General features: G+C 44.5%; 1 protein-coding gene across 3 annotated transcripts; it reads left to right on the forward strand.

The window, feature by feature from the left end:
• The first annotated feature begins 842 nt into the window (after nt 1–842).
• Nucleotides 843–17,690, forward strand: SELENOO (selenoprotein O). Of its 3 annotated transcripts, none has more exons than XR_012831187.1 (10): nt 843–1,438; nt 2,893–3,096; nt 4,050–4,230; nt 8,683–8,813; nt 9,222–9,502; nt 9,856–10,006; nt 12,136–12,321; nt 13,379–13,535; nt 14,228–15,007; nt 17,672–17,690. XR_012831187.1 is itself a non-coding variant. In XM_075713691.1 (10 exons), exons 1-10 carry the CDS (start codon nt 843–845, stop codon nt 14,420–14,422), a joined length of 2,037 nt encoding a protein of 678 aa, XP_075569806.1. In that variant the 3' UTR covers nt 14,423–15,357. The 3 variants fall into 3 exon arrangements, 2 of the variants coding, with proteins under 2 accessions (XP_075569806.1, XP_075569795.1); XM_075713691.1 differs by lacking the exon at nt 17,672–17,690 and having other exon boundaries at nt 843–959; nt 1,005–1,438; nt 14,228–15,357; XM_075713680.1 differs by lacking the exon at nt 17,672–17,690 and having other exon boundaries at nt 14,228–15,357.
• The last annotated feature ends 1,213 nt before the right edge of the window (nt 17,691–18,903 follow it).

The raw sequence follows: 18,903 nt of genomic DNA on the forward strand, positions 1-18,903 counted from the left end.
CGCAGCTTTCAGGGTGGGGTCCTGCCCAAGCACCTTACAGTCCCACGGGTCTCCCCCGTGCTCCAGCATGGCCTGTACCAGCGGGCCCCGCTCCTCCTGGCTCGCAGAGCTCTCCGGCTCCTCCTTCTCCTTCGCCTTCCCTGCCCTCGTTAGCCAGGACATCCTAACGCCAGCCAGCGCGGCCGGGCGCTGGGCCGGGGTCGCCTCGGGCTCGCCCCCGGGGCTCTCCCTCGTCAGATCCGGCGCCCAAGGCGCAGCCGAGGCAAACGGACCGGCCGCGGGCTAACGGGCGGGGCGACGGGACCGACGACGGGACCGACACGACGGGACCGACGACGGGACCCCGGGACAGGACCGGGACGACGGGACCGACACGACGGGACCGACGACGGGACCCCGGGACAGGACCGGGACGACGGGACCGACACGACGGGACCCCGGGACGGGACCGGGACGACGGGACCGGGACGACGGGACCCCGGGACGACGGGACCCCGGGACGACGGGACCCCGGGACGACGGGACCCCGGAACAGGACCGGGACGACGGGACGAACAGGACCGGGACGAACAGGACCCCGGGACCAGCGACAGGACCAGGACGATGGGACACCGGCGGGACAGGACCGGGACACCGCACCCCCCGCGACCTGCTGGCAGCTCCTGCCGGCCGCCCCTCGCGGCGCCTCCGGGCTCCGGGCGGACTGAGGCCGCCGCGCCGCGGGTTGGGCTTTTGTATCCCCCCCCGCCCTGCCCCGCTCCCGCCGCCGCCGGCGGCCCGGCCGTGCGCCGCCCCCCGCCCCGGCCCCGCCCCCCGCCCCTCGCCCCGCCCCCCGCGGGCGGATGGCCGCGGCGCTGCGCAGCGGCCGCCGTTTCCCGCTGCTGCTGCTGCCGGCGGCGGCGGGCCCGGGCCCGGTCGCGGTGCGCCCCGGCTCCCTGGGCGCTGCCATGCAGCAGCCCGCCGCTCCCCCGGCGCGGCCGGGCGGCCCCGAGGGCGGCGCGCAGGCGGGCGGCGGGGGCTGGCTGGGCGCGCTGCGCTTCGACAACCTGGCGCTGCGCTCGCTGCCGGTGGACGCCTCGGAGGACGGCGGGCCGCGGGCCGTGCCCGGCGCCTGCTTCTCGCGGGTGCGGCCCAGCCCGCTGCAGAACCCGCGGCTGGTGGCCATGTCGCTGCCGGCGCTGGCGCTGCTGGGGCTGGAGGCGCCGGCGGCCGAGCGGGAGGCGGCGGAGGCCGAGGCCGAGGCGGCGCTGTACTTCAGCGGCAACCGGCTGCTGGCGGGCTCGGAGCCGGCGGCGCACTGCTACTGCGGGCACCAGTTCGGCAGCTTCGCCGGGCAGCTGGGCGACGGCGCCGCCATGTACCTGGGCGAGGTGCTGGGCCCGCGGGGCGAGCGCTGGGAGATCCAGCTCAAGGGCGCCGGCCTCACCCCCTTCTCCCGGTAAGGCCCCGCGGGGTGCCCGGCCCGGCCCGGCCCGGGGGGGAGCGGGCGGCGCAGCCCGGGCGAGCCCGGTGTCGGAGGAGCGGCGCCGCGCTGCCCCCGCGGGAGCCGCCCCTGCGTGGCGAGCTCGCTGTGCGGGGCAGGCCGGGGCCGGGCGCCCCTGCCCGCTGCTGGCATTCCCGGGGCCTTTTCCAGCTGGTTTTGTGCCAGGATCGCGCCCCGAGGCAGAGCTCGTCGCTTAAGCCCTCGTGTGGTGTTCTGTTTTGTTTGTTTTTTGTTTTTTTTTTAAATCTTCGCTGCAGCAAGCGTAATGCTTAATGCTAAACCAGAAGGTGGCAAAATTTTCCTCTGGAAAATAAGAATGTAATTGCATCTCCTTCAGCCGGTACATTACTTCCATCCCTGGTTATCCCCCTCTGACGTTTTTTCCCCCTTTAGGAGGGTGCAGATGGTGAGGAAAGTGGGGACAGCGGTGTGTGACAGCCACCTGAGCGCTTGCTGCCGTGTTGTCCTGTGGCCCACGCAAATGGTGTTTAAAATGCGGGTGTTTGGTTCGTTTGTGCTGCTGGGCCTTCTGCCTGCTGCGCCTCTCCTCCATCCTTCCTGGCTGAAGGGAGGGAATGCTGGAAAAGCCCTAAAAATGGCATACTGACCCCATCCCTGCAAGGGATGGATACCTTCATTAGTCAGTTTAGCCTGCACTGCTTTAACTCTTTCAAGTCATTTTTCCCACTTGCATTTCCTATGTTTTCTGTTCCAGCTGTGCACAGGCTCGGGAACACCCTAGTTCCATACATGCAGTGCTCTGAAGGCCATCTTCAGGTCTGTGAAGGTTAAGGAAGTTGCAGTAAAAATCCCAAATACGGTGGTAGCGTTGTAGGTCCGCCCTGGGTGGCTCTGCTGCTTGCCCAGGGCTTCTGAAGTGCTGGGAGTGTGGGCTGAGAACCACCCGTGCCTGTTCCGTTTACTTGGTATCTAGTAAATGAGCTAGGTTGCTATTTGCTGTCTGTTCAGTTTTGGGTTTTTTTAATGCAACTGCCATGCGTGCCTGTATTAAACACCCCATTTCTAGATTACTTACTCAGAAAGATCCAAAATAATACTATTTTTCAAGAGGCATAACAGTAGCCATTTTATTGAGAGGAAACCAGTGACTTATCTAAAAAATTTTGGACAAGTATAGCTATTTTATTAATTTTTTGAAATACTCTATTGCATCAATAAAAGCAGCAGTTAATGATTAGAAGGGATATGTGTAACTGGAAGGTTTATTTTCTTCTGTTACGTGTGGTCTTCATTGCAAGTGTGTTGTGTCCATCTAACAGAGTTTGAAGGTCCAGTTTTTGTTTCAGATCTGCCACTACTTTGTTGTGTGAATGTGGACAGAGCACGTCACGGGGGAGACGGGAATTCCTGCCTTTACAGCCTGAAAACGGTCTGTCTTCTTGTTGCAGACAAGCTGATGGTCGGAAGGTCCTGCGGTCCAGCATACGGGAGTTCCTGTGCAGCGAGGCCATGTTTCACCTAGGAATACCAACAACGAGGGCTGGAACATGTGTGACATCTGACTCGAAAGTTGTCCGTGACATATTTTATGATGGGAATCCAAAAAGTGAAAGGTGTACAGTCGTTCTGAGGATAGCTTCTACATTTCTAAGGTAGACACCTGTTTTGTTGGGTTGTTTTATTCTTCTAAAACCAAGCACAGCAGTCTTAAAATACCATTTTACATGTATTTCCAGAACAGGGCCATTTGCATGTTTCCTGTGCTGGAGGCTTGGAACGCTTTTGCTAGGCTGTAGGAAGCCGCTCGTCTTGTCCAGTGGATGTGATGAGCTGGTGTCTTTGCACACAGACAGATAAACACTAAGGATGCTAGCCTGGCAGAAAAAAGAACTAAGTTCTGCAGACCTCAGAAGAGATGTTTATGTTTATGCCTGCAGAGAATACAAGCTTTTTTTGATGTTGGTAGTAGTGGTGGATTATAGCTCTACCCTTCATTCCAAAGCTATTCTAATGTAGTACTGCCAAAGGTTGGGTGTACTTTCCCTGCTTGAGAAGTGTACGAGGTTCCTGCTCCGACACAAAACATTCAGAGTTTCAGGAAGTTGCATGGCTTCTTGTAAGGTAATAGAATATTAGAGGAAGGTGAGGCATAAGGAATATGTATGTATATGTGTGTGTATATATGTGTGCATGCCTCTGTGTGTGTACATATATATGTGGAAAAACCTATCTTACATGCTTGATGTACAGTCTAGTATTTTAAATAAGTCCTATTCCTGCATATTTATTCAGGATAAGAATTTTTCTGTAGAAATGGTCATAAGAAAATTTAACAAGCTGGTCTTCAGTACTGGCTAGGTCTTGATCTGTCAGTTTAGTTACACGTGGATGTATGCGCTTCCTTGCGTTGAGTCACTGAGCCTCGCTAGGTTCAGTGTAGGAATCTTGCGGGTCTTTTCTCTCAGTCAGTTGAAGGATTGGTGTTAAACTCAAGAGCTAATGTGGTTTTATTGCAACATCAGTAAATGTTTTTACTACATGTAATATCAAATTAAGTTAATAGTATCAGATAATGCTAAAACGTGTTTTTATTATTTTAAAACAGATTTGGTTCTTTCGAAATTTTTAAACCTACCGATGAATACACAGGACGCAAGGGTCCCAGTGTTAACCGAAACGATATTCGAATACAGATGCTAGATTACGTGATCAGCACTTTCTATCCAGAAATCCAGGAGGCTTATTCAGACAACAGTATCCAGAGGAATGCTGCTTTCTTCAAAGAGGTAAGAAAGATCAGATTCTCTTCATCAATCTGTAGCGGTCACCTTCAGGAACTTCATCTGCAAGCACAGATGACTGGAGTCGGTTAATAGCTTGTATCATCCGATTGCCTGAACTATTTTCTTTGAAGAAAACCCTCTTAATAGAACTGCTTATCAATGAAAGCAATGTTGATATTGATCAAACCAATGAAAGTGGTTTAACCTTTTTAATAGTAAATCATGATTTCTCTGCTCTGGGAGAGCTTCCCAAGACTTGTCTCCATTTGCTGAGAGTGTCTTAGACTGTGAGGGGGGATTCTGGCCGTGGCTGTCGGATGATGAGTTGACGGTACCGAGACATCACTTGCAAGGCATCGTCTTGTAAAACACTGAGAACATCGAGTCACTTCCTGTCTCTCACTTTCCAAATTACAAACAGGAATGTTGACTGCAAATCACTAACTTCAGGCTTTAGAATTGGAATGTTTAAAGGCTGTCAAGCACTGCAAGGGCTTGCCTGAGGAAGTTGCAGAACCTCCGTTTGAGAATGGTAGGGTCAGGTGAGATAAATCTGTCTTAGATGTGGTGTAGTATCAGGTCATTCTGGGGCAGCCCAGAGGAAAGGCTGGGTGATTTCCGAGACCTGTTTTGAACCCGTTTTCAATTACTGTATAAATTTAGACCTTAACAATTACTGGAGATCCATAATAAATATCGGAACTATAGCATTAGTAAATGTAGAATTGCTATATTTCTCTTTGAAGTAAAACATAGCTAAATTAATTGGTATCTGCACTTTATCTCCTGAATATCACTTTTGTCTTGCTGTTGATATTGTATTGCTGTTCTTGACATTGAATTTCTATTACTATATCCTTTGTCTCAGTGAGCAAAGAAAGAATTTGGGGTAAGGGAGTAAGATGCTTCTCTCTGTGTTTTAGTGATTAGTATATAGTGATGCTACCCTTGCGGAAGGGAGAGCAGCCCTGCGGAGAAGGACTTGGGGGCACTGGTGGATGAAAAGCTGGACATGAGCCGGCAATGTGCGCTCGCAGCCCAGAAAGCCAACCGTATCCTGGGCTGCATCAAAAGCAGCGTGGCCAGCAGGTCGAGGGAGGGGATTCTGCCCCTCTGCTCTGCTCTGGTGAGACCTCACCTGGAGCACTGCGTCCAGCTCTGGGGCCCTCAGCACAAGAAGGACATGGACCTGCTGGAGCGGGTCCAGAGGAGGGCCACCAAAATGATCCGAGGGCTGGAGCACCTCTCCTATGAGGCCAGGCTGAGGGAGTTGGGGTTGTTCAGCCTGGAGAAGAGAAGGCTGCGAGGAGACCTTATTGCGGCCTTTCAGTACTTAAAGGGGGCCTACAGGAAGGATGGGGAGAATCTTTTTTGCAAGGCCTGTTGTGACAGGACAAGGAATAACGGATTTAAACTAAAGAAGAATAGGTTTAGACTAGACATAAGAAAGAAGTTTTTTACAATGAGGGTGGTGAAGCACTGGCACAGGTTGCCCAGAGAGGTGGTGGAGGCCCCATCCCTGGCAACATCCAAGGTGAGGTTGGACGGGGCTCTGAGCACCCTGATCTGGTTAAAGCTGTCCCTGCTCACTGCAGGGGGGTTGGGCTGGATGACCTCTAAAGGTCCCTTCCAACCCAAAGCATTCTGTGATTACTGCAGAACTATAGTAAAGGCTCCAATTTGGTCACCTGAAGGTCAAGTAATGTTACAACCCAAATAAGAATGTTATAACTAGCCAGTAAACAGAATAATTAAGAAATACCACAGTCTAATACACTTCACTAAAAGCAGTTGTGGTGCTTTGAAATCTGAAATTATGTGGTAGGGACTGAGGGAATGGCTGCAACATGATGCATGTTCATAACAGACCATTAAGAGGTCAGAAAGCAGGCTTAAAGTCAGACATTCTCTAAATAAGGTGGGTTTTGAATTTGTAGGGGTGTTTTGGTTTTTTCTTTGGGGTTTTTTTTTGGTGGTGTTTGGTTTTTTTGGGGGGTGGTGGATTTTCTTGTTTGTTTGTTTGGGGTTGTTTTTTTTTTTGCTTTTGCTTTAATACAACCTGTGCATACTTGCATTAGTTCTTCAAAAGCAAGCTGTGGCTGGGTCCACCGCTGGGTGCTGAAGAGTTTAACTTCACTGGGCAGGCCCTTTGCGTTTGAACGATTGGAGTCGAGGAGGAGGACTGTGGCTTGTCACCCACTATGTGCGCGTCCAGCTCTGCAGTTGATGGCATGCTTTCTGATGGCAGAAAAGTCATGGGACTTGGGGATCTCTGCAGGCATGTGTGTGTGCCCAGTCCTGCCTCTTCCTGCTTTTGGCTGCTTTTCCTGGCCCAGTTACTACTGGTTTCCTCCCCCCATCCTGGCAGCCTTTCGTTATTGCCCCCATCTCTGTTTTTTATTTTGTTGTGCTTCTCCTGCCTGTTTGCGCTCCATGCCTGTGCTAGCATTGCCTCTTTGTGTTTTCTCTCCTCCTTAGTGGAGACTTCCCATACCTTTCTCCACCCAAAAAGCACCCCAGTCCTTTACCTAATTTGACAAATATGTCCATCTTTTTTAATAGTGGGGAAGTGCTGTCAGCTCAACTCTAACGTGTTTTATCTTTCTTTTTGCACTGTGGAAGAAATGGAGGAAAAAAGTATAAGTGATTGCATTTGGCAGCACTGTCTAGAAAGCAAACGCCATTATCTGTACTTCTCAAATAATTTGTAGGTGGTGTTTAAATTTAAATGAGCACGTCCTTGAGATAGTGCTCTTATTTATAGATAACACCACACTTGTTTTCTAGTATGGCTAGCAGTAGAAAAACATGGCCAAAAAGAATAAAGGTCAAAATGAGCGCAAAGTCATCTCTTTCTTATCAATATGCCCATCTTTGAGTGGCACCCAACCTTTAATTACTTTCAGGTGTTCTCATTAGCAGGATTTCTTTTTTACCAGAACACTGGCAGTGTGTGATGCATTCATACAAAGACATCTAAGCAGTCATGAATCGCCGTACTTGCTGGCGTGCTTTCATCCCAACCCCAGGTGGCCAGGATTTTTGTATTTTGAAGTTTTGCCCTCTTCCTGGCAGAGAGCCATCGTACTGGGTGTGTCTCCCTTACTGGTTTGTGGCATGCCAGTAATCAGTTTTGGACACATGTAGCTGGCTGCCGACTGCCCCGTGAAGCAGCGTTCAGGAAAACTGGGTAAAGTACCTGACGTGAGAATATTGTAAAAAGCAGAAGCATGGGATCTCAAGGTGAACTGAAAGCTACTGTTCCAAGCACCATTTGTGGTTTTTACTACCTGTCAGACTATCCCAGCGCAAGATGTTTCTAATTTTTCTTCCTGACCTGACTGCACATGTTTAAAAAAAGGAAAATGGAGAAATTTGGGGTTTGAAGACAGGGGCATAAAACTAACAATTCCTCTGTTAACTAGATCATTTTTTAAACCTTAATAAAATACACTTACACTGCAGCCTGGAGAGAATATTTGCGTTACATTTCTGTACATTGATAGCTATTTGGGAAGACAAGTGATTTTAGCCATGAAAATAGTTTGATTTAAAAGTTTTAGCTAATGGCTACACAACGTTTTTATTGACAGTAATTCGGTAAAGTATTTAGAAATACCTAGGTTTATTTAAAAGCCAGGTTAGCTTCCTGAATTTTAGATTTCATAGGTCATATCTAGTTGTAGTTGACAGGTGGGCTAATTTAATTAAATAACTAGAACTATTTTAAAATATTACACTCTTTATTTAAAGAATGGGGCACAAACAGTGATTGCAGTCAAGGATTCCACAACAATAACTCTCAGTTAAGCAATGGAAAAACTCTGGTGTAGCATGCATTCAGTGAAGAATTGCATTTAAATAAAATTTACATTCTTGGAATATTTTTACTTAACCTTGTAGCTTTTTTTCACTCTCAGCAAATTGAGGGAAGTGCTTATCAGTGCTAAAACTTGTTAGCAGGGAATAACTTTTTCTCTAAACCACTTATCTTCCTGTAAATCCCTCCTACGTACCAGGTAAACCAAAAGACTAATTTTACATTGGGTTTTGTTGCGTATAGTTAATTTTATTTCTTAGGCTTTGCTTGTGTTTTCTCCTGCCTGCAGTTAAAGGGTCTTTAAAATTAATAGTAAGCAAAAGAATATAATTGTATAATGACTAGAATAGCACGCAAGTCTGGTGTCAAACAGTTTACCTTAATTCAAGGTTCTGTCTCCAGTATGTTTTAAAGCTGTCCAGTTGACCTGCAAGTCAAGCATGGAAGGAGAGGAGGCAAACAGAAATGGGAGACTGAGAAACAGGGCAGTTACTAACAGGAGAGAGCAAGATGTCCTTAAGATATTTGCATGTATGGCATACTGCCAGAATCTGCTTCCATCAGAGCCGTAGAAGCATCAGTTCAGACTATGAAATGCTTGGAAATACATGAATGTATTGGAAATTCTTTTTTAGATAACGAAACGGACAGCAAGATTGGTTGCTGAATGGCAGTGTGTTGGGTTTTGCCATGGCGTGCTGAATACAGACAACATGAGCATAGTTGGACTAACCATTGACTATGGCCCTTTTGGATTTATGGACAGGTCAGTGTGGCATAATTATTTGAAATGTGCATACCTATTTGCTATGTAGAACAATCCTGATGTTCGCAATTGCTTTAATATTTTAACTCTAAAGTAGATTTATGAACCCTCTTTATGGCAAAGTAGATCAAGTTAGTTCTAGTTGTCCTGTAATTATTCTTTTCAACTCCTTTTTAACTGTATTCACAACATCTCTAACTGTTAGACTGTTCTTGTAGCCTGGGGGGTTTCTCGGTGTTTGAGAGGGCAGGAAAATACCTGATGAGGTAACTTTGGGAAAAGAATCAAGGAATGTTCCCTTTTGAAGTTTTTAGTTTTCTAGAGGAGACTAAAATAATGAAAATAATATTTCTCATGCTATTGGTGTCCAGATAACTAGAAGAATGCTAACTATTTCTTCATTTGTAGATATGACCCTGAGCACATTTGCAATGGTTCTGATAATACAGGGCGCTATGCTTACAACAAGCAGCCAGAGATTTGCAAGTGGAACCTGGGGAAGCTTGCTGAAGCTTTGGTTCCAGAGCTGCCCTTGGAAATAAGTGAACTCATCCTGGAAGAGGAATATGATGCAGAATTTGAGAAACATTATTTACAGAAGATGAGGAAGAAATTAGGCCTAATCCAGCTGGAATTAGAAGAAGATAGCAAGCTGGTGTCTGAACTCCTTGAAACCATGCATCTCACAGGTTGGTGAGGGACACAGCTGGTTACTATTTAATAGCCCATCAGTATCTCACAGTCAAAACAAAATGTTGTTTTTGTCTTGACTTTACAAGAAAGCAGCCTTGCACAAGTACCTTGTCATCTGAGAGAAGAAAAAAAACTGAAAAATAATTACCTTCTTGTGAACTGTGGGGCAGTTGTTGCCTTATACAGGGCTCCCCCATCTCACATTTGCACCCTCGCTGAGGGGAGCAGTTTATTTGCTGCCTCAGTGGTGACCTGTACTGCTGGGGGGGGGGTGTGTAAGGAAGGAGGTATGGGACTTGTTTTCCTGCTGATTTATTAGTTGCATTGCTAATAGAATTCACTTTTTCAGGTGGAGACTTCACAAATATTTTCTACTTGCTGAGTTCATTCTCAGTAGACTCTGATCCTTCAAAACTGGAAGATTTCTTAGAAAAGCTTACAAGTCAGTGTGCTTCTGTGGAAGAACTGAAAGTTGCTTTCAAACCACAGATGGATCCAAGGTAATACTCTTCTTTAAATGCTTTTGGCCTGTGCTTTTAGTTTCATCATAACCATAATGAACTCTGCATGATGTGTAATGTTTGACTAAATTTGGAAATTTCACTGTTAAGTAGACACATCATGATCCACAGCAGTGCAAATTCTTGTGTATTTTGTGACTGGTGAATGCTCAGCAGTGACTTGCAGCAGTTAGCTCTTGGGCTAAAGTTGTCTGAGCTTTTGTTTGGGGTTTTGGTTTGGTTTTTGGGTTTGGGTTTTTTTCCCCCCTCCACTGTCTCTGCTGAGTAAGGCAATAAGAGTGCCAGTGAAGTGATACAGAAATATTTTATAGAAGAAATGGATTTACCATGTTCTGCCAATGTACTGTCAGCAAATAATCACCATGTTCTGGGCTAAATATAACCTAAATGCACACTTTAGGCTCTGAAAACTGTGTGGTGCTGTCCATGTCCCATTTGATGGGTTATGTTCTGCAGCCCAGCTGCTCTGAGCATGGAAAAATAGTAAGTTTTGTTCAACTGCTGCTTATAACAATGATTGCAGCAGTTTTTCACTTTTTGGAGCCGTGGAAAACAGGGAATGAGTGTGACCCATGAATTTTGGGTAGGGTTATCCCCTCATTTCCCCCCCGATTAATAAGTGTTCCATGAAGGTAATGAATCTACAAAATTCTTCAGCTTTTTCTATGTGTTGATATCACAGTTAACTTGTGGAAAGCAGGGAGTTGAGAAGATGGACTGGTGTGAAACTTGTATGAACAAGTTTGGTGTTATGCCAAGGTGGTTGGCTGTAGTCGTTTATCATCTTGGAGATATTGCTGATTATTTAAGTTTTAGTGATGATACGCTAAAATGAAAGGGAACTAAATTAAGGTGGTGGATACTGCTTATTGAATTAAGTTCCAGGTTTCATCTAATTTGGAGTTGTAAACAGATATACAATATGAAGATAGCTCAAGTGACAGATGAGACTATTTTTTTTAAACATTACTTTCAGGCTTAGAGGAATGTGAAAAGTAGCTATAAATCATCATTATGTGGATGTAAAGCTTTGGAAGGGCATAGTACTGTGTTAAAGTGAGTAATTAACTGATTTTTATCACACGACTTGGATATTGTAGAGCTAGGCACATCAGATGCATAAATCAGATTTGGATAGTACTTTATATAAACTCAAAATCAAAGCACCTAGGATATCTCTGCTTATTAGAAGTAGGAAAATATAATCTGATATAGTGAGTTGTGTGTTTTGAGGCCAGGAAATAATGTTTCTTTTCTGCTTTGTTTATAAATGCATTCATAGAAGGAAATAAAAATAATGTATTTTGATATACTGCAACTTACACTCTGGGGTTTTTTTTATTTTAATTTTTGCTGTCATGCAGTTATTAATCCAGGAAAAACAAAAGTTAGCTGGCATGGTATCAAAAATAAGGTGAAGCTATTGTACAGTATCAGCTAACACAGTCAAATGTAAAAAGATACACTCCTAGTCAAACTTGCAGCAAAACAGCCTGGATGCTGTTAGGAATTTATTACCACAAAGCAGTTCTCATTCTGTGATTTAGACTGGCTAGCTAAAAAAACCCCAGACAAACTGTTGTCTCATATGACTTAAATGAGGTATCTTTCCCCATATGATTTGGGTTTTTCTTAGTACTGGTAAGATTAGTAAGTGTTAGATCCTTATTCTGCATGCTGTCACAGTATTAATGTTACGAAAAGAAATTAAAAAAAAAAAATCAAAACAAACCCTATGGATTCTGTATTATCTTGATACCTAAGTAAGATGAGATTCCTTATTCTGAATTCCTTTCAAAGTATCAAGAGTGTTTTGATGAGAATTGTGCATCTAAACCCAATTGGTAATTCTGAAAATCTACTGTCTGCACTTTATGTACCACAGGAATGTGAATTAAACACACTGAAGAAGGGGAAAGGAACAGTAAAATTGGCATAACTTACTACAAATTTGTTCTGTTGATTATAAAGTACTGTTATTTAACCTCTCTAGTGAAATCATAGGTTACTGTGAATGTTTTCATATCTACTTTATGGTTGCAAAAAGATGGTTCTTGACAGGCAGCTGAAGTTTAATATCTAATGGGCATGTTCCTCTTTGTTCCCAGGCAGCTGTCAATGATGCTAATGTTGGCTCAGTCTAATCCTCAGCTCTTTGCATTAATTGGAACAAAAGCTAATATAAATAAAGAATTAGAACGCATCGAGCAATTCTCTAAACTGCAGCAGTTAACGGCAGCTGATTTACTCAGCAGAAACAAAAGGCACTGGAAGGAATGGCTGGAGAAATACCGGTAAGGTTTCTCAGTGTTCAGAGCAGTATATTTGCACTACATTTTGAAAACAGTGTGCCTCTCGCAGGAAAGACACCCTGTCTCAAAGTATGTAGGTTGGGAGGGATGAGGGGGGGCGTGCAGCTCAGAATATTAACTACTCCAAGATCTGTGTTGCTGTGCAAGTTCATGGGCATCTGTGTATTTTGTTTACTAGCTTTTGGGGAGGGGTGGGGGTTACAGAAATCGCCTCGCATGAAATCTAGTGTTAAAAGTGCTTCAAGAATGTTGATGTGATTCTAGCAGAGACTGATTTTAGTTGTGAGCTATTAAGTGCTCACTAACTACAGTTGACCGATCTCTAAGCATTTTTTCCTTTTTCTTTCGGAAAAAGAAAAGTGTAAAATCTATGTATTAATATAGAAAGCAAGTAGAAGTATTCTTAATCAAAGGGTAGCTGTAAAAGAAGTCATGGCCAGAAAAAAAGAAGTCCAGACTATTCTAACAGGCATAACTTCAAATTCTAAAAACTCAGTGCTAGCAGGAGATTGTCTATAAACGCCTCCCCCTTAGTTGTTTCTGCTGCATGGATTAGGTCAGGACTCCTTTCCTCACCTGGCTGCCTGTGATCTTGTTCTCTGGTGGGGCTGAGAGTTTTAGCAAGTATTCCTGCTAATGGGTAGATCAGACTGCCTCAGCTGTGTTGTATCCCTTTACTTTCGTCAGAACATCAAAAGCTTTAACCGATAAACAAGCGCAGAAATACTTAAGCCAAGTTCTGAATGTGAAGGTTTTTGCAGAGCAATGCAGAACAGACCGTGCAGCAGTGTTGCAGTCTGACTTTTCGGGGAATATGCAAGGTGTGCCACTTCCTCAAGCCTCGTCAGGGTCTGTAATGCTGTTTGTAATGAAGTGTTTTGTAATCTGTTGTTGTGCTGGATTTTATAAACTGAGAGGATTGTAGGCGATGTAATGTTTATTAAGAGCTGCAAACTAAGGATCTCAAGGCAAGGAAACGGGTCAACTTTTACGTGTGATTCTTGAACTGAACCAGTTGCTTTCACTTGCTTAATTTCAGAGTGCGTTTGCAAAAAGAAATAGAAAATGTTAGTGATGCTGATGCCTGGAATGCTCATCGTGTGAAGGTCATGAATTCAAACAACCCAAAATATATCTTGAGAAATTATATTGCCCAGAATGCCATAGAAGCAGCTGAAAACGGGGATTTCTCAGAGGTACGCTATGGCTACTTAACGTCTCTCTAGGTTTGCGTGGATGTGTAGTGGTGCTGTTGATGACTGACATTATGCTAGGTGAGATTTATCCTGCCATCTCAGGCAGTAAGGGGATTGGGAATTTACTGTTCAGAAGGTCTGTATGATTTTTGAGGGAGCTGTTGTTTTAATGACTGTAGAACAAAGGAAGGAATTGAAAATCTGCATCTGAACTCCACCAGCTTTTGTAGGCTGATCCCAGGACAAGATGCTTACCCCTGCTTTTACTGTCTTCAGAATGGTGTTTACCTTGGGAGGCAGTTGGGGATTAATTTATACTGGTTCCTTGCTGTGCTAAGTGTTATCTTTTAAAACTTAGGGCTTTCACCTGTGGAGTTCAGCATGTGGATTGGTACATGCAGAACACGGGAAAATGAATTTATTTTGAGAAAGGACATAAGAACTTGCATTTGAGACTTATGTTTCAAATTACTTGTGCTTCAGTTCTATACAGAGACAAACTGAGCCAGTTATGATTTTACAGTTTTCAGCCTATTTGATATGCATACTGTTCATCTATTTCATATTCGGCTTGTCTGGAGTTTATGTATTAAATACAGTATACTCGATCATTATTTGGTGTGAGGTTCTTCTCTACATCATTTTGCTTTTACTTTCTAAATTCTCATAACCACGTTACGTTTTCTGTCTAGGTAAGAAACGTCCTGAAACTCTTGGAGAATCCATTCCAAGAAGCAGAAGGCTTCAGGGAGGTACAGGAAGATGCAGAAGAGGAGGGGGCAACTGCTACAGCAGCTGCTTGTGCTCAAGAGACCAGAAGCAGACTACCATACTGCAGTAAACCTCCGCTGTGGGCTTCGGAGCTCTGCGTTACATGATCTTCATAACTGCCTTGTTTTATTTTTTGCTGTGAACTGAATCCTCCTTCAGCAGTGAAGAATTCAGCAAGGCAAACATCAAAGTGCTATTAAGTTATTGAAACAACCCTACATTTGGATGCATCTGCGACCGTCTTCAGCTGTGCTTAATTTGAAGCAATCGTGGATCATTGGAACAAACCAATGACAACCAACAGTCCGTATACGTCAGTAACTTAAATATTGAGACTGAAAGTCTTTCCTTTATTCATAGCGCATTGCAAGTAGAAAGCAATATTTTATGTTGAGGCAGGCTGAATTTCGAACATCCAAATGGAGTTGTTGTTATGTGAAGACAAAAATAGCAAGTCAGGAATCTGATCTGTTTTTGTCTGATGTCTTAACTAATAGTACTTCTAACATTTACTTACTGCTTTCTCTATGCAGGGACTTTTAGTCCTCTTTAATGGAGGAATAGATTCAGTGTTGCTTGTTTTAAGCTATGTTTCATTTAATTAAGTAGTTCATTTCTTGTGAACCTTCAGATCGATATTTATCTATTTTTAGAGAATTCGTGCAGGCTAGGGTTTGGGGGGAATAATTGAATGTGGCTTTGTTTTTGTTTGGTTGGGTTTTTTTAATACAATAAGAGCAGAATTAAGGGAGACTGTATTTGCACTTGAAAATCATGGTGGTAAAGTTTCTTCAGGTTCAGCATGTTTGCATACAATATGTGTAAATATTTACTAAAATCGTGGGTGCAGTTTGTAAGCCAGTCGACTCGGGCAAGGTCAGCTAGCCAAATTAGCATGAACCTTGAACTACTCAAATCCAGGTTCACTGTTTGTTTGTGTGCTCTTAACAGAGTCTCCTTGTTTGAGAAGCGTGCAGGTGGGGTACCTGTTCGTTCACACTGGTCAGTGGGAATCTTCCATTCCCACTCTGGGCTTGTACCACTTAGTTTGCTTCCATGCTCTTTGAAAATCTTTACACTGAAAGTTGCCATTCAGGAACACGCTACTTGAGCTTGTGTAAAAGATTATAGAGGAGACGGGAGGAGGACTTGCTTTCAAGTTACTTATTGATAGTGTTTCAGTTGAGGTTTCAGGGGGAACTTGGTTGCCATTATTGCCACATCAGGGGGGGGAAAAAAAAAAAAAAGTTGTTCCTTAGTTAGTTATTACTTAGCTTTCTAAATTTCTTTCTAAAGGACTCTATTACTGGTTCAGATACCTGAAATCTTGGGAAAAGTTTGGTTTAATGCAAAGGTTTCTCTTTTCCAAAGAGACCACCGTCTTACACTGTGAGTTTAAGCATATTCTAGTAAATTCTTCCTCCACTCCTGCGCAAGCTTGGTATTAGCTCAGGCTGAATTGTGCTCTTTTAAGTCTTCCTCAAAATACGAGCTATAAAAAACAGGGGGAACAGTTGGGCTACTGCTTATCCATCTGTACTAATAAACAATTTGTCCTTCTTGCTGCCACAGTAAATAGGTGATGCTTTGAATGTAAACATCATTCTGTCTTGCCTTCGAACTGGAGAAACTGATGCCAAATAATGATTTGTGACAAACTAGAATCTGACAGACGCAGCACTTTCTGTGACGTTCTGGAGTCCTTGCAGAAAAGGACAAACTTTGAAGGTGTATTTACCTAGAAGAAGAATGGTGTTGAAAGAGGAAGCACCTTGAAGAAGTGGGCAACAAGTAATGCTAGCCGGTACAGCTGGTCGTCTTCTAGAGATAACTCATTTGTGTAGGAGTTTCAGACTGTCATCGGGGATTATCCTTCCTTTGAACGTGGCGGGTACTGGAACCAAACCGTTTAATGGAAACTTTAACAGAAAGTCAGTGCTGGGTGAAAAGGACTGCCCCAGGGGAGGGACGGGGAAGGGAAGTGTGCTGGCAATTTGAAAGACACTTCAAACACCCCCGACAAATTTGCAGAACCAGTGGTCTCCTGTGCTCTGCCTGGTCCAGAAGGGAGTAACTGGGGGGTGTTGGGGGGAAGTTGCTCCAAGCTGATCCACATAACTGTGCTGATTTTGTTTCTTGATTTGTATCTTCCCTTTTGGGAGGCAAATGGGAACAGTGTTTTGGAGGAGTTCTGCCCAAGCTTTTGTCTTAAAAATGGTCTAAAAAGTAATGATTTTACACCATACCTAAGGGATCAAGTCTTTTTAACGGTATGGAGAAGGAGGATGTGTGTTTGGACATAGAACTTGAACTACCAAATTGTTTTGCATTTAAAGATACAAATTATTTTGCACCTGTAACACCAAAATCAGGAAGTTAGAGATACTTTGAAATTGCTAGCAATTTTATCCTTAAAAAGGGAAACAATGTTGTGGTGAGGAATGCAAATGTGGTGTCATTTCCTGCTAAATACATTCTTTGCTTGCGTACAGATCAAGTGCAAGAGGTCTAGAAAGCTTGAAATGGTGCATGGAGACCCTTGGTGTGGCTGCTCGGGTGTGCCACTCAGGTTACATTTAACAGGTGCAGTATGTTCACCCACTGGTAGAAATACCAAGAAGGGTATTCACATAGTCTGCCTGCGCTGACTTTCAACTGCTCTGTTTCTCAGTGCGCGCGGTAATATCCATGCCTTGCATTTGGAGAAGTGATGATGAAAAGCCAAGTGGAATGCTTGTGCTGTTCTAGCACCCTCATTTCGAAAGACAAACAGTAGTTTCAGCTCTGATGATAGATGGTGAGTTTCTTCTGTTCTCGTTCCTGGAGCAGTGTGGAAGCAGGAGGTTGTTCAGGACAATTAGACCAAATTTTGTCCAGGTAAGAACTTCTTCTCTTAGCTCAGTTCTTCAGAGAGAAGGGAATACAGCTTATAACATTTGGGAGTCTAAATACTTGAATCATAAATTGCTGCTTGATTTTTACAGCTTGTATTTGCAATAGGTAAACCTGAAAATAGTACTTCTTACTGGTCAAATAGTCTGCTTGTATAAAAGCCATGGACTTCAGCTCAAAATGACTTGGTGACTCTTCACATCAACAGCTTTTTGTGGAAACACTTGATTAGACTTAGTCTGTGGCTGTACAGCCGGAACTACCCTTGCACAAAGCAAGTGGTACCCAGATTACAAAACTGAAAAGAGAAGCTCTTGGAGACAGGGCTCTGGATAGTCTCACGTGGTAGTGGGACTCCTCTCATGACTTCATAAGATTTCACCATAACTCTGCTTCATGAGCTTGTAAACCTACAATTGCCAAATGTTTTACTGTCAGCTGTCAGTTTGGAATGTTTTGGGGGGTCTGAGGAGTTTTTTGTTTGTTTTTTTTCCCCAAACAAGTGCTATGGCTTTCTTTAGTTCTTTTAATAAAAAATAAAAAATGCAATTTTAATACTCTTGTTCATGCCTGTTTCCCGAGTTTTGCTGTTAACCATACTGTTCAGCAGACTTCATTTCTTTACAAGTATTTGCTCTGTGTTAACATCAGATGGCCAGGTCATAGTGGTTTTGCAGTGTTTTCTGAGGACTGAATTATCACAGGTACCAACCATGTCCTGCTTCACCAGCGATTTTGGTAGTATGCTTGGAGCAAGGTAAGGACCCTCGCCTTTTTCAAAGAGAAACCTCCCTCTTAGTTACTTGGCGATAAGACCTATATGCTGACATCTCTTTAATTCCAGTGATGTCGGGAAGAATAAAACGCACCACCTGATGTCAACAGATACAGGATGTGATTTTAAACTCTGCTCACAGAAATAGGCCTTTGGGTAGAATGTGAAGATGCATTTTGTTTATTTAAACTGGATTGAGTAGTTTATGCAGATAATTTTTTTTCAAAGATCTCAGTGATGTCATAGAGAATGGGACTCTTCTGAGTGGAAAACATCTTGTATAGAGCACATCGGATGAGATGGATGCCCTGGCACGTGGCCCCGCTGCACATGAGGAAATAGCATATCAGGATCTAGCAGTCTGCAAATTGGCTCTGCAGCATTTAGGGCCTCCTCGTACTCCTGTGGCCTGAGTACGGGGGACTTCCCTTTGAGCTGTGAGGGCCCAGAGGCTCGGGCAGCAATTCATTGGTGAGGATGGCTCTCCACTTACTCCATAGCTACGTACCGGCAGAGCCAAGGGGTTTACGTAGCCCCACACTTGGCTTTAAACCAAACCCAGTTCCTTGTTAACGTTGCATCAGGTATTTTAACAGATTGGGTGGTTGTTTACGGCTTCCTTGAGCAAAGCTTGTGCCTTTTCCTTGCTGGTGTTGATGGTGGAGGGTGGGGAGAGGGCGGAGACGGGAGAAATGTGGGTTTGAAGGAGAGAAGTGTTTGCACTGGCAGCCAGATGAGCAGTGGTGCATACTTGTTCTGAGCCTTGGTGGTGGTGTAGCCAAAACTGGTTCTGGGCAGAGTAGAATCATAGAATCATTTAGGTTGGAAAAGACCTTTAAGATCATCCAGTCCAACCATTAGTAGCACGGACTATGTGTGGTGTGCGTAGGAGAGGCGGAGGGAACTAGGTTTCTGGGGAAATGCCTTGCT

This window comes from Pelecanus crispus, chromosome 1 (genome assembly GCF_030463565.1).
Source record: "Pelecanus crispus isolate bPelCri1 chromosome 1, bPelCri1.pri, whole genome shotgun sequence".
Taxonomy (NCBI): domain Eukaryota; kingdom Metazoa; phylum Chordata; class Aves; order Pelecaniformes; family Pelecanidae; genus Pelecanus; species Pelecanus crispus.